The following is a 15,919-nucleotide window of genomic DNA, read 5'->3' on the forward strand; positions in this document are numbered from 1 at the left end:
ACTTGTTATGTATAAATCACATAAATAAATATATATTTAGTACAGAAACAGATATCAAGCATATCTTTGAGGACCACTGATCCGTGTGAATCAACCACACGCTTGAGCAGCCCATCAATAAAAGGAACACCTTCCCTTGAGGCAGAAGTCAAGTGCCCCCCTCTTCCACTGCGTCAGCCACTCCCAGGTGCTCCCTCTCGTCCAGTGAAAACTGCAGCTCTGACCTTTGCCTCCATCTCTGAGAACAACAGTCTCCCTTTAGTGGCATAAAGAATGACCTGTGCGGGTCCGGTGTGTGCAAATGCAGATCCCTTGGTCTCCCGTCCATGGGTCGGGGCTGAGTAACGACAAGTGCCCCGGGGGATGCTATGGACCACTGTGAGAAACAGGCTCTCGTCGCGTCTCCATGAAGGACTCCCGATCTCACCCCAAACTCCAAAGAGCCAGGCCTTATCTGCTAATAATGAAGGGGTGAGGGTAGAGTTGTGATTGATTTGGCTTCATTCTAGAAAAAACGCTTCACCCCAGAAAGTCATTAATCAAGTCCCACTTTTCGTGATACATGTGTGGGACCGACCGGCACTAGGTTATTGTGCTCCCCGCTTCCAGAAAACAGCGTCTCCCCTCCTCTTTCTGGACTTAACTATAGCAGGTCTCCCTGTTCCTCTGGCCCAACAACTGAGTATGACACTTACCGGGGTGCTGTCTGCCCCTGAGTGGCCTCTACTTCCCCTCACTGCTCAGGGATGACGCAAGCCTCGCATGACAGGCTGTGGAAAGTATGTTCAGGTGCCTGGCTCCCCTCAGCCTAATGCCTTTTAAATCAGGATCCAGATTTGATTTGCTTTTCCTTGCCTTCCTGGCTCCAACCCTTCCAGGCTCATTTTTCACTCTTCTGTCAGGCTTCCCAGGGTTTGGGGGCCGAGCGAGCCAAACCCTTCACACTTTGCAGACAACCCTCCTTCCCAGGCCCTGGGCCTGCCATCTAAACACCAGCACTCAACAGGCCCCTCCCGGCTCCTGCCGCGTTGGCCTGTCCTAAATGCTGCTAGAATTTTCTGAGATGGATGGACCTGCAATCTTAGAGGAGTGGCTCGGCGACTCAGCATGTACCACGTGAGAGAAAACGAGCGGACCTATTTCTCATCCTCATCACCACTCAGCCAGCTCTGTCAGGACACAGATATCTATTCACCATCCCTGTGCCCCCACCCACTTTCATTTCAGAGTGTTCCTGAGCAGAGAGGAGGGTGGGGGCGGGCAGGAAGTGTACCTGAAGGAGCCATCAGGTCTGACCTGTGACGTCAGAACTCACATCCTACCTTCCCAGATGTCATCCCAGACCTCCATGCTGGTATGTGTAGAGGGCCGGATTCAGAGCCTCGGCTCTGATGCAGGGACAGTGTCTTGGTCCTCTCTGTCGTCTTTTTATCTGATGCATACCAAACATCTTTCATAGAGCTCATGCTTATTGAACGGAATTAACGTGTGAATCACCCACTCAAGGCAGCCTTCCTGAGTGTCACCATGTCCTGCAGCAGTGGGGGGTCAGGGGTGGGCATGTTAATAAAACCACTAGCTTTCTACTCCAAAATCTTGTTTAGATTTTATTTTTATGGAATGTTAGTACAGGAAGAGGCATCCGAGTCATCTGGTGTGACCTCCTGATTTATAGATGAGGAAACCAAAGCCCAGAGGTCACAGTGAGTTAGAGGCAAAGACCCAAGCACATGACCGCCAACCCAGCCCTCCTTCTAGGGTCACCCCATTGGTCCTAAGAGCAGCCAGCTCCCTACAAGAACCAGCAAACTGCCAGGCAAAGACATTTGCAAAGGATGGCACTTTAGCCACATCAGGCTGTATGCATGTATTTAAATCGATCCTGCCAGCTACAGTCCAACCAGGCCTTTCTACAAATCTGCCGCAGGCAGGACACCATCCTAGGTGCTGTGGAGAACACAAGAATGAGTAATAAGTTGCTCTCATTCTCGTGATAATTACATAAATAACCAGCACAGAAAGCCAAAGATAATATAAGAAACCCCAGGTGATTTGGAAGGGAGGAAACCACAACTGCGAGGGGTAGCAGGATGGGCTTCCTGGTAGAAGTGACATTTGGAAGAGCCTGGGTAGCACTCTCGTAGATTTGGGGTCCAGACTCCAAGGAGAAAGATGACAGAAGTTAGAGAGGCAAAGCCCAGGCCCTGCTCAGGGATGGTATGGCCTGGGCTGTGGGAAGTCAGGAAGTCAGGGGACTGGCCTGCACTGTGGAGAACGGTGAATGCCATGCCGGGAGCCTGGGCTCAGCACCCTGGATGGCTTCTGTGCTGAGAAGTGCTCAAAGAACCTCGCAGAAGCCTGGCTGAGGGACGGCACCTAGGAGTCCTGGCAGGTTAGCCCAGAGCTAATAGGTAAAGAAAATGTAGGTGTGTGTACACACAGACGCACACACGCGAAGGTTGGATAATTAAAGTCGTGAACTCATCCTAGAAAAAGTGCTCCATACCTCATTGCTGAATATCACTACAGTCACCTTCGAAGTGCTCCCCTTGGGAAGCTATGCACCGATGCCAGCACCTAGGCCAACCTTCAAAGCCATTTTGGAACTCCTTTTCTGGAATGGCCATCAGAGCTGTCATCATATTACCCTTGATGTCCTGAATGTCATCAAAATGTCTTCCTTTCAATATTTCCTTTATCTTCGGGTAAAGAAAGAAGTCATTGGGGGCCAGATCAGGTGAGTCGTGAGGGTTCCAATACAGTTATTTGTTTACTGGCTAAAAACTCCCTCACAAACAGTGCCGTGTGAGCTGGTGCATTGTCGTGATGCAAGAGCCATGAATTGGTGCGAAGTTCAGGTCGTCTAACTTTTCACGCAGCCTTTTCAGCACTTCCAAAGAGTAAACTTGGTTAACTATTTGTCCAGTTGGTACAAATTCATAATGAATCATCCCTCTGACATCAAAAAAGGTCAGCAACATTGTTGCCACAAGTTCACGAACTTAATGTACACATTTTAAGAGATGATATCTACATATTACTTTTTGAACTTGCATTGAATTACAGTAGCAACGTGTAGCAAGATGTTCTCTCAAAAGATGGCGAATGTTAGTGTTCGTTCATTTTATTACAATTTTAATAGTTTTTTCCTTTCTTAAAATGTGTATACATATTTTTGGCAACCTGTGTGTGGGTGTGTATCAAATACATATCAAAACATTATGTTGTACACCTTAGGCTGAAAATAAGATGATATTGTGTGTCAATTGTACTGCATTACAAAATTGAAAAAGACATGATAAGAACGTAATACAAAGAAAACTCCAACACCAAGATGTTGGAACTGAACAAAACAATAAAATGTTACAGGTGGAAACAACTGTCGAGATTTGGTCCCACTCCCAACCTGATTTATAGATCCCAAATACCAAAGTCCTCACAAAGGATGGCCCAGCCCTCCTTCAACATGTCCAGTTCTAAACAATTAACAGTACCTGGCTCATGGTAAAGTGCTCAGTAAACATTATTTGAATGAATCAAATTCAAACACTTGAAATCTACCTTAAATAAAAGCAGAGTATTACTTTAATGATGCAGGAGATAAAAATTTAGAAAATTTACAAACTGAATAGAATTTCAGGTCGCAAAGGGCCTTACGAGTCATCAAAATCATGGTTTTTATAATAAGGAATGTGAGACTCAGGGAAGTTTAGTGGTTTGTCCAAAGTTTTAAGGCAATTTCCTAAGAACTAGAACCCCAGTCCAGTATTCTTTCCACATTATATTAATCATCTAATTAAATTCTAAATTGTACAGTGCATAACAGAAAGAATCCTCCTAGAATGTAGCAATGGAAAAGAATACAGTGGACTGTAAGAGCTGGAAAAGGCTTCAGAGAGGAGAAAAAGTTTAATTTTCTGTTACCAAAATTGACAATCAATTAGTTGCAAGATTGCTGATGATGGGAATCACATTTTATTTTTACTTGTCCCATCATTCAGAGCACAGAGGAAACTCAACTCTTGTCGGCCAACTTTTAAGAAAGTAGCATCTAATTATTAACTTAATTTAAAACTGGAAGGAAGTTGCACATTACAAGGAACGTGAACATCTTGGGTTCTGCAAAAATTATATCTATGTGAAAAAAAAACAAGCCAGACCTTAAAGACATCTCCCACGTAGATGCCCATTGATGAACGCCAAACCTGGCCCTTCATACTTTGTCCCTCGGGCTACCGTTAGAAAAAGAAAAACCTAATCTGGTGTTTCCACCTCTCAGTGCTCATTTTGCCACACGACTTTGTTTCCCTTACACGGCAGACAGTCAAGATAACTGGACACGTTAAAATAGCAGGAGCCTAAAGGACTTAGCAGTAGAGAGACAGGTGTATCCAGATAGTACCAGCCTGGTCTTCCCTGATGGGTAAACTATCACTGTGAAATTTAATTAATACAAATACTGAAAGAATTTACAACAGCGACAAAATTCTATTTACAGGGTTCCAAATCCTTTTCTAATTTTGGGTAGTGAACTCATCGATGCTTTCATGTGGTGGCCATCAGACTGTGCAGAGCGTTCTTGCTCTGCTTCTCTTTCCACTTCATATTATTCACACACACACTTCCATTTATGGATGTAGCTCCTCAAACGGCAAGTATGTGATTATGTAATATCTGCCATATTGGTGTGTTGGTTTAATTATGTCCTTTTGAGCACAGACCAGTCCCTCTTTTGTTATTTTACATACTGCTTTGACTATCTTTGTACCAACTACTTTTGTCGTTCTTCTTTAAGAGCTAAGTTATAGAGTCAAAAACAGAATGCTTGGCGAAGCATATCAAGGGTTTTATTGTCCCTGTGACATTCTGCCAGTCTGAGCCTCAGAAAGGCTGAACCAACAATCAGAGCTCCTAGCAAAGGAAAACTTCACTTGTTTCCTCACAGCCCAACAGCGAGCTCTTGGCATCTTTTATTTTGCTAGTTTTTCAGGTACTTTCAAGGTATTTTAATTTCCATATGTTTCATTGCTCAGTGTTGTGTAATGTATTTTGATGCAATGCTCTATATTCTTCCATGCCCAAACTTTGTGCACGTTTCTTTCTACGTAAACTGTGTATTCACCTTTGACCATTTACCAAATACAATCTGCACACTAAACTCAGATATGCCAAGCCTTTTTACACACAATTTGATTGTGCTTTTTAGAAATTACAGAAATAATTCCTATGTATTGCCAAAAATAATTCCAGCAAAAAATAAAATGGTGAAAGGTTTGTTTCCCTCTTACTCTTTCCCCTCCTTGTAATAGTATCCCTGTCCAGATATAACCATTGAAATCATTTTTTATTCTTCTTATCACTAAAATCTGTAATTCTAGATAATATACCCCGTGTCTACTTTTTGATTTAAGAATTTAGACAGCATTTAGTGGATTCCCACTATGAATGACAAGGAATTTTGCTGACTTACATTGCCTCCCTCTCACTAGTCCTGGTTTTTTTGTGTGTGTGTTTTTTTTTTAAATCTTCTACTGGACCTTGATGGAAAGATCACCAACGCAACTGCCTACAGCAACTGGGCTGGATACACAAGTGTAGAGTGTGCGGGGATGAGAAATGTCACAGGTCCTTCCTGCCTATCTTTTGCTTTCCCACTATGAATATGGACATGGCTAGGGAAAAAGCAGTCACAGCTGGCAGCAGATGCTTGCCCAGGTGTGGGGCGATGAGTAGGAATGAGAACACTAGAGCAACCTGGCAGAGACATGCTTCGATGCAGAGGGTAGCACCCAATGACCAACTGTTGCCACGTGGAAATGTTGCCAGATCTTGTTTTTGGAGAAAAGCCACTCAGAAATGACTTGTATGTGTAAGCTTTTCATTTGTAAATCTTAGCTCAAATTTTTTGAGAACACCACTGACCAAACGCAAAAGGTCTGTGTGCCAACCACGGCCAATGAGCTGACCGTTTTTGACATCTGTCATTATGGTTTCGAGTCATGTACTCAAAACTCTGTTATTAGATCCATCTGCTTTAGATGGCATCTCCTGACTTTCCACTCCGTAAGATGACGACGAGTGTCCTTACGGTTTTTTCTTCCTTTCTTTCCCCAGCTCCACCTTACCATTCACCATCCCTTTACTTTTGGCTTGCCAAAGCTTTCAGAGTTTCCTTTCTGTTCTGTAACCGTAACTAAGAGTTGCGAGCTTTGCCTATGTTGATTTAAAAAACAGAATGACAATTTTCTTGATGGCAATATTATACTGTAGAAATATTTTCTTCAAATCTCTTGCGGCCGTGGATTAACGGTTCACAATCCATGACTGAAGAACTAGTTTCCAAATGTAGGTAGCTAGTGTGGGTTTTCCAACCGTTGGGTGCAGTCATGTGTGTCTGAATGAGGGGCCTGACGGCATGCTCCGTGGACCTGAGTGGAACAGACCTATGGGCAGGCTTCACTTAGAGTGTCTGAGCATGCAGCAACTAACTGGACAGACAGCATATCCAACACATTTCAGCTGGTGGCAGAGTAAAAAGACTTTCTTTTGAGATATTGATTAATTCCACACTAGACGCTTCCATTTTCTCCATATAGATATTAAGTAAACATCTTTTAATCACCCTGATTTCTGCCCCAGAGAGCCCACTACTGGTCTCCAAATCCTTTCATCTCAAATACATGGTTCGCACTTCTGCTGAAGCCTCACCCCTTATGTTATGGGCAGGCAGCGCCAATGTATATCGTTCAGTGTGGTCTCAAGAAAATCTCTCACCCACTAATGTCTTTTCTCCTGTTCTCAGTGCCACTCTGAATTCATTCTCTTTTTAACCCTTTATGTTCACTTCAATGGCATATTTGGAGGAAGGAGGAGTTAATAAATCTGTTCAGTTTGGCATTTTGTACCAGAAGTGGCCACCAGCTGCTGACAATTGTAGTTTCAACAACACTTGTCCTGTCATTTCCCATTCTGCTGCTTTTCCTTTGAATACTTTGGGAACTCTGTCACACACAGGCAGCCTACCACCAGCATCCTTGCCGTGCCAATTTCTGGGAACAGACAGCTATGGAAAATTTGGGAGCACATTCAAGCTTTCTGGATACCAAGATTACCATTTTTCAGCAAAACTAAAAGACAAAGATTCCTTCATCAAGAGATTACATTTGTCTTTGATGAATCTTATGCCCTTAGTAAACTCCCAGGAATTTAATGTCTTATTTCTATTGTGAATGGAACAACTATTTTTAATTTATCTTCTAGCTGTGGCTCTGTTATATGGGAACTGAATTAAATCTGAGTGGTCTTGATCAGCCCTGTCCAATAGCACTTTCTGTGACGATAGAAATGTTCAATAATCTGTGCGGCTCAACGTAGTAGCTATTAGCCACATGTGGCCTTTGAGCACTTAAAATATGGCTAGTGTGGCTGAGGAACTGAATTTTCAATTGTAATGAACCCACACCTAAATTTAAGTAGCCACAGTGGCCAGTGCCTGTCTGACTGGATAATGCAGTTCTGGACCTTGAACAACTCATTCTCGTAGAGGAAACAAAAGACAATAAACAATAACCGATAAAATTGTAAATGGGTAAAACGTAAACATGAGTCATATATGTAAGTATTATGGGAATTCAGAGGAAAGAGCAATTGAAGGTTAGAAAACTCAGGATTAGATCTATTAATATGAGGTAGATCTATGCGCTAAAGTGAAAAAATGCAAAAAGTTAAGAGAAAAGAGCAAGTTGCAGATCAGTATACGTGTGTGGGCCCACTGTGTGTGTGTGTGTGTGTGTGTGTGTGTGTGTGTGTAAAATAGATTATATGTAGATAGATATACGAGGCCTGACAATTAAGTTTGCGAACTTGTCGCAATGATGTCGCTAACCTTTTTTGATATCAGAGGGATTATTCATTATGAATTTGTACCAACTGGATAAACAGTTAATCAAGTTGACTATTTGGAAGTGCTGAAAAGGCTGCGTGAAAAAGTTAGATGACCTGAACTTTTCGCCAACAATTCATGGCTCTTGCATCACGACAAAGCACCAGCTCACAGGGCACTGTCTGTGAGGGAGTTTTTAGCCTATAAACAAATAACTATATTGGAACACCCTCCATACTCACCTGATCTGGCCCCCAATGACTTCTTTCTTTAACCAAAGATAAAGGAAATATTGAAAGGAAGGCATTTTGATGACACGGAGGACATCAAGGGAAATACGACAACTCTGGTGGCCATTCCAGAAAAAAAGTTCCAGAATTGCTTTAATGGTGGACTAGGAGCTGGCATCAGTGCATAGCTTCCCAAGGGGAGCACTTGGAAGGTGACTGTAGTGACATTCAGCAATAAGGTATTGAGCACTATTTCTAGGATGAGGTCACGAACTTAATTGTGTGACCTTGTGTGTGTGTGTGTGTGTGTGTGTGTGTGTGTGTGTGTGTGTGTAAAATAGATTATATGTAGATAGATATATGCTTACATTTACACAGAATATTCCTGGAAGGATACCCAAATTGTTGATAGTGGCTGCCTCTGAAGAGTAGAAGTAAGTGTCAAGGTAAGGAACTGTTTTACATTATTTGAATTTTTGTTTTAAAAATAGCCTAACAATTATGTAATTTCATTAACAATTGTCACCCCAATAAATTTAAAAAAAATAGCCTAACATTTAAATCATTTTTTCTTTATAACAAAGTTATAGGCACAGAGATGATTAATGAATAGTACGTTTTAAAAAGGCCAAAGCAGTCAACTCTTTCCTGTGGTTATTACTCATGAATGATCTTATGTGATTACTGGAAATATTCCACATCCTATTATCATGGCTCTACTGTCCTCTAATAAAATGCTTTGAAAAAGAAAACATACTTAAGGAAAGTAGCCTGAAGGAGATAGAATTTAAATCGGAACTTGAGGCTGGATAGGATGGAGAGACGGAAGGGCATTCTAGATTAAGGCACAGCAGAGGAAACGAGGGGAGCAGGGATGCAGGCCTGTGGGTGTGTAACAGTGAGGGCAGGGGGTGGGGTGGGGGAAGGGGACGGAAGCCCCCTATGGGAAGCACGGGAACAAACCTGATGAACTTGACTGGCAAGAGGGCTGGAGCCTTAGGCCCTACCACCTTGGCTCTTGGGGGAACCACACGTTTATTGAGCACCTATCATGTGGCAGGTATTGTGATAAATAAGAAACAGTCATGAGTTCAGGTAAGCAGATGAGACATGTGAAAGGGACGGCATCACAGAGTATGAGGAACACAAGATTTGGATCCAAAGGTCCTGCCTCTATCACTCACTGATGTAACCTTGGCAAGTTTGTAATTACTTTGAGCACCCGTTTGTTTCCTCTATAAAAGGATAAAGCTACCTTACCAGAAGGATAAAATGACTAAGGTTACATGCCTGGCCCCTATAGGGCAGCAACAAATGCCAGTTCCCTTTCCCTTCCTATGACACTCTGCCCCCATTCCTAACCCCACACCACTAGGGCAGATAAAATACTTTTCTCGTTTACTTTTCCTCCACAAAGGTGATGGAAGAACCAAGTGTCTGTAGTACGTGTATGTGGGCTGGGGGAGCAGGGCCAGAACTCTGCATACAATGCTGGGGACCTAGGAGCCGGACGTAAAGGCCTATTCGGCTGAAGAGCTTCATCCGAGGTTCCAGCGAATTACACAGGGGGTGGCACCGGCAGGTGGGCGTTTTCGGATGATGACTAACGTAGCAGTAGGGAGGCCACCTGGAAGGGCAGCAGTCGGGCAGCAGGAACCCAGTTTGCACGTCACTCCAAGCCTCGTCTCCATCTCCTCTAAATTCCTACACTACGACAAGTATTTATTGAACTATTTCAAGCATCCAGTGATACACTGTCATATCCTGCGACTTGATGTGCACATGCTTTTCTCCAGAACCACACAATTGGGACTCCTGAGGACAGAAGGCAGACCCGCTACTTCCTTCCAATTTCTCCAAGTGATTGAGTGCTTCTGACTTCGACGTGAAGTGGGGAGAAGTTATTGGGGGAGGGATACCACTACTGGCTAAAGGAGAAACAGAAATGATTCAGGCTTGCCTGGGTCACATTCTCTCGTGTTCCTTCCCTCTCTCCTCCATGACTTAAACATAAACATGCCTTGATGAGGCCAGACTGGCCCTTGATGAGAGGCCCACGTGAGTAAACACGGAGAAGCCCGGCCTGGACTGAAACCTCCTTTGAGCTGTACTTTTCAAGAGGCACTAAAGTATCAGCTCATTTGATTCACAGCACAGCCAGGACCTATCACCATGTTTGCTTTTTCTGATAAGAGTGGATTCCAGAGCAGAGGGGAAGAAATCTCCAGTAATTTCAGTATTTTTCCCACCGTCTTACTCCTTTCGTATTTGACTGTGCTGGGGGAAGTAGTCCATCAATGCTTTGGCAGCCCACATGGACAACAGAACAGCTAGAGGAGTTTGGGGCAGCCCCTGGCACTTGTGGGGTGCTGGCTAGCCACACATGGAGGCCCCAGCTTCCCGGGCCAGTAGTGCTCACCAAGCAGTGACACAGTGTGGTGTACCACGCGTCCCATCTGAGCTGCATCCTGCATTGCAGAGGTTCTCCTACACACATGGGTGGGCAACAGAGCCCCACACCCGAGTCTCAGCTACCTGCTCATCCCCCCAAGAAAACTGGTGCCCCCTGACCACCCCCGTCAGGCCTAGCAACACCTTCTCATGGAGAGAGGCCCACACAGGCACTGACATGGACTCAGGGCCATTTGGTAAAGAATTCTGGGGTGCTGGGTATCTAAAACGCTGGGCTCCAGTGGGCACATCCCTTGGGTACACAGGTCCCCTGCTCTGAGGTGAGAAAATCCTTTGCCAGACAAAGGAAGAAGCGTTTCTAGAACACGGGCTCAGGTTGCCTGGGTCTAAAGGTGGTACTGATGAGATACAGAGCCAAAGTTTTATGAGTTCCTGAAAGTATAATCTCTTCAAGCTTTAGGCTGGCAGAGCCAAAAGAAGAAGATAGTTTCGGCCTAATAAGTAGACCCTGATCAAATAGTAGTTGTTCTATCATGACATTAACTTACGACTTGACCCAGTGTGGCTGACTTCCTCGCAGAAACCTTAGACCCTGTTGGTTCAAGCCAGATGGCCACAGCCAAGGAGGCATGAATTCTTCTAGAATGCTTTAAGTGCAGGGCCACATTCCACTCAGAATAAGGTACTCCCCTCACTGTTGGTAGATGTGATAAGGCTCTGAGACTTTCAGTTCTTCTCTGTCCTATGTCTTCTCCCCTATTCATCCTCATCATTTAAAGACCCAATATCTCCACATGTATCTTACTAGGTGTTTATCAGTTAGGAATACTTTCCGTAAAACTTCCTGTGTGAATAACCACAGCCAAAGATCCTATCTGGCAAAGTTTTTAAGCCTTAGGATTTTTGTCTCTTGGCTGTTCGTTTTCAGGCTCTCTCTTCATCGCTGAACACCCCACCACCACCCCCACCGCACCCCACCCAATCCGTAGTGTTCTGGCTTGTCACTGCATGATTTTACTATGGTTGACCAAACACCAAGCATCACCTCTGCATTTAGGGCAGGAAGCAGAGGTAGAATATGACAGTAACAGCGATGATTTTTTTTCTTTTTTTTTAAATCAGAAAAGCAAGAACTTTCCCAGAAACTTCCTAGCAGATTTCAGCCAGAATGTGTCACTGGGCCCCCGTTAGCTGCAAAGGAAGCCTTTACAGTGGCCTATAGAGTGGAAAAGGGCAAGGGCAAAGAGGACTGGTAGTGGGTGATTGGTGGCCATCCAAAGTACCTCAACAAACTGGGAAAACCTTAGTGGACATGATGGACTGAGACCCACAGAGCTGATCATCTCATAGTTTGGGGCTTCTCAGAAAAAGACATGAGCCACAAAAAGCATCTGTGGCCCCACCTGAATGCCCGCCAAGTCTTCTTGCTAGAAAGAGAGGCTATCCTGGAGGAAGGTATTCATTAAGTTCTTGTCCTGGCAATAAGCATAAAAAGGAAATGGACAGGGCGGGCAACAGTGTTTGCCTCTTTCAGGAATAAAACCAGAAAGCACAAGTTTGAACCGACTTCTAATTACCAGCTCAGGGAGCAGAAGGAAACAGACCTTTATAACTTTCTCACATCTGTGGTGTCCGCTGTGTTTCCATTGTGATGGGAGGGTCCCTGTGCCATCTTCAGAAGAAGAAGCTGGGACATCCTGGTTTCCTCTACACCAGGCTTCAGGGCTCAAGCTGTTGGTGGCAACTTTAAAGATGGGGGTGGATCGGAGGAGAGGAAAACAGACAGAGCTCCTGGGGGCTACCACCAGGAAGAGAAGGATTCTCACTGGCTGCCCTGGGCACCAGCCTGGGCCTAAGAAGTAGCTTGAAGACTTCATTTTTAAAAGTCCTTCACTTGTAAGAGATTCTACAAGAGCCCAATTACTGAAGAGCTGAGGTCCTGAGGCCACTGGAAACTGACCTGGGACTGGTTTGCTGCAGAATGAGCATCTAGAACAGAATGTGTCCGAGGACCTGAAGGGAGGGGTCAGTGCAGGCAGAATTAAGTGGCCACAGCAATGAAGGTTAACATGCATTGGAGGCAGAGAAGCACTGACCATGCTCAGTGGGTGACCCCCATGGAGCTCAGTCTTTTATAACTAGCTACTCCCGGTCGTAGGCCATGTACTTCCGGCTGACACTACCTTCCCTCACCCTTCTCTGAGGGCACCAGGTCAGGAAGACTTCCGATCAACCTCATCTCTGGCAGAAAAACAATCAGCTTCCTCATCCTGGAATCATTTGAGGTGGTCTTGCCCCAATGCGAAACGTCCCCCTCTGCTACCGTCACAATACCCACTTGTGGCACGCTAGTTTACAGAGCACTTTCTGGGACAGCCTCTCCCTCTGCGTTTCCCTCTGCAGTTTTGCAGACGGAAGCAGACACTGCCTCCGACATCTCTGGGGAATAGTCTTCCTTCTGTGCCCACTCTCCGCCAGCACGCTGTCAAGGTGTTGTTCTGGGTTCATTCCGGGCAGGCGATCAGTGGGAAGGGAGCTCTGAAGGCTGACTTTTTAGGAGCATGTTCGTTTACAGCCCACTTGCAACATACACAGTCAACTACTGCGTCAATATAAACAAAATAATCTTTTCACAGAGAATGCTGTATTTTAAGAATACTGCCATCAAGATTGTGAATGCATCCAGCATGAGTTGTTTAAGATGTTACTCTTATGTTATGTGAATTTCATCTCATTAATAAAATACTGTATTACTACACTGTTTAACGTGCTGAAGTGCTTTACCATTTTCTTCTTCAACTCATTTCCTTTGCACATCCCTGCAGACCAGAAATACGGAAACAACTAGTTGTTTCTTCTCAGATAAGGAGACCTAGGTCTTTAGAAGTTCTGACCTGCCAATGAGAGAATGACCAGCAACCAAGAAATCCGGGGAGCTGACTCCTGGGCCGATGCTCATTCTTCAAAGTCCCAAATCAAATGACCTCAAAGGCACAGCTCCTTGGTGACCTCCAAAGTCAGCAAAAAAAGCAAGGCCAGCATCAGGCTGTAAGGAAGAAAAGCCATCTCTTCCTTCTCACATCTGTCTGAATTTAAGGACGAAGTTCATCTCTCAGAGGTAGAGGTCAGGACGACCATTATAGAGATGAGATCAGTTTTGTTAAGCCATTTTTTAAGTTCATTTTAAATTTCTTTATTTTTAAGTGTAAATTCAGTGTTTCATAATGCATTCACAAAGTTGTGCAACCATCATCATCCCCAAAAGAAACCCTGTACAGATGAGCAGTCACTCTTCACTGCCCTTCCCTAGCCGCCCAGCAACCAGTAATCTACCTTCTATGTCTGTATAGGCTTGTCTGTTCTGGACCTTTCATATCCATGGAATGATATAACATGTGACCTTTTGTGACTGGCATCTTTCACTTAGCATGATGCTTTCCGTGTTCATCCATGTCGTAGGATGTACCAGCATTTCATTCTTTTTATGGCTATCTAAGCCACTTCTAACCCTCCAGGGATTCTTCTTGTTGCTTCTTTCCTGCCAGTTGTGGGGATATCGGGATGTGGGGGGATCACAGTCAGGGTAACCGAAAACAACCCTCATCCTGGCAGTGCCCAGAGAGAAGAAACAGATCCCTCAGCAGCAGCACCACCATTCTCCACAATCTTCTTCAAGTAAAACATATGACAAGGCTGTTCTGTCACCTCCACCAGCAACAGTCTTAACTAGACAGGCCTGTGCAGAGCACACCCGTGCACTGCAGTGCAGCTCCGGGCCATTTGCAAAGCAGCACCCCCTGCACACTCTCCAGATGACCACCCAGCCAAACCTGGCATCATCCTGGGAGAGGGATGCGCTCAACCTCTTCCTGCTACAAGCTTTCAGGGACCTGCTCTTCAATCGTATAGTTGACCCTTGAACAACATGGGGGTTAGGGGTACCAACCCCCAAACAGTTGAAAATTCACATACTCGTATCACTTAATTCAGCTCTCCATATCCATAGATTCCCAACTGCAGATCAAAAACACTTTTCGATCAGTGGTTGGCTGAATCCACAGAAGTGAAACCCAAGGATAAGGAGGGATGACTGTATCCTTACTGAAAAAATCCACCCATAAGTGAACCTGTGCAGTTCAAACCCGTGTCGTGCAAGGGCCAACTGTAGATTCATAGTGCAACCTAAGAAATCCTCATCACCTCAGTTGTCTTTTGCTCAGATCAAAGCCCTCTAGCTTCTAAAGCACTTTCTGGGGTAGATCCCCCATGTTTAATCCCAGCACGAATAGCACCTGCAACCCCCCACTTCCACATGCATCTCCATGTCAAGTGGACGATTCAACTTCGTGGTGGCCTGAGCCAGCAGCTTACTGAAAGTCTCCCCAACTGGGCATAACACCAGATATTCTGACAAATAGTCTGTAATGTTCCTATCTTCTCCTCCTTTCTAGTACAAGATAGACAAGGAATTATCATGCACATTTGCAAAAGAAGAAATGGAGACCCAATAAGGGCAAGAGAATAACGTTCATTAGCAAAAGAACTGATAAAGGGTCTGATATCTAATCACACCACTCTGGAGGCACCCAGTAGATACATGAGGGGGTGAGTTAACTAAAACACTCCGTCCAGGGAGGAAGTGAAAGAAAAATTATAGTCAGTTCTCAATTGTCCATACTTGAGGGCACATACCGTGTTTCCCCGAAAATAAGACCTAGCCGGACAATCAGCTCTAATGCGTCTTTTGGAGCAAAAATTAGTATAAGACCTGGTCTTATTTTCAGTGAGACACAGTATTTATACCATATTTGAGGGCACATATTTAAACCATATTGAGGGTGCATGCTTCCTGCCACCAGCCCGTGACTTCTCTTATAATCAGGTAGCACATACCCAGACATGACCTATGTTAACAGCAAAACACCTGTGTCCCTCCCCACCCTCAAGTTGTCCGACACAGACCAGAGTCAACCATAAACAAAAGAAACAGGGCAAATGGTATATATTCGCTTCATATGTGGGTCCAAAACAAACCAGGTCCTCCAACACATCCAACCTACTGAGGAAAAGGCTGGAGAAAGAGCAAGGACCCCTCCCATCTCCCCCAAGCTTCCCACCCAGCCAGCGTCTTACCCTCCCTTCAAACTTGGCAGTGGCTCCTTCTTTGATGCAGAGGTTCCGAGGGGGCAAAATGAAAGCAGGGGCCGCAGTCAGGGGCATGGAGCCGACTCTCGAGTGATCCACACGGAGGGAGGTTTTAGAAACGTGTGTCGAGGCAGCCAGCGTCACATCCCCCATGGTCTGCGAACAGGAAGGAAGGCCAGGTCAGATGACACAAAAAGTACAGCCCTGTTTCCCCTCAGGCGGCAGTGGGCCCAGTGTGCTGGTTGGGTTC

The 15,919-nt window shown here is 44.9% G+C and overlaps 1 protein-coding gene across 2 annotated transcripts in view; it reads right to left on the minus strand.

The window, feature by feature from the left end:
* The window catches only part of MYLK (myosin light chain kinase), a 238,424-nt gene that overhangs the window by 154,549 nt on the left and 67,956 nt on the right, over positions 1-15,919 (minus strand). For both annotated transcript variants that reach the window (XM_081066712.1, XM_081066713.1), the window contains exon 2: positions 15,658-15,825. In XM_081066712.1, the coding sequence (XP_080922838.1) occupies positions 15,658-15,822 (165 nt within the window). In that variant the 5' untranslated portion in view covers positions 15,823-15,825. The remainder of the gene's footprint in view (positions 1-15,657; positions 15,826-15,919) is intronic.

Source organism: Rhinolophus hipposideros (assembly GCF_964194185.1).
Source record: "Rhinolophus hipposideros genome assembly, chromosome: 2".
Taxonomy (NCBI): domain Eukaryota; kingdom Metazoa; phylum Chordata; class Mammalia; order Chiroptera; family Rhinolophidae; genus Rhinolophus; species Rhinolophus hipposideros.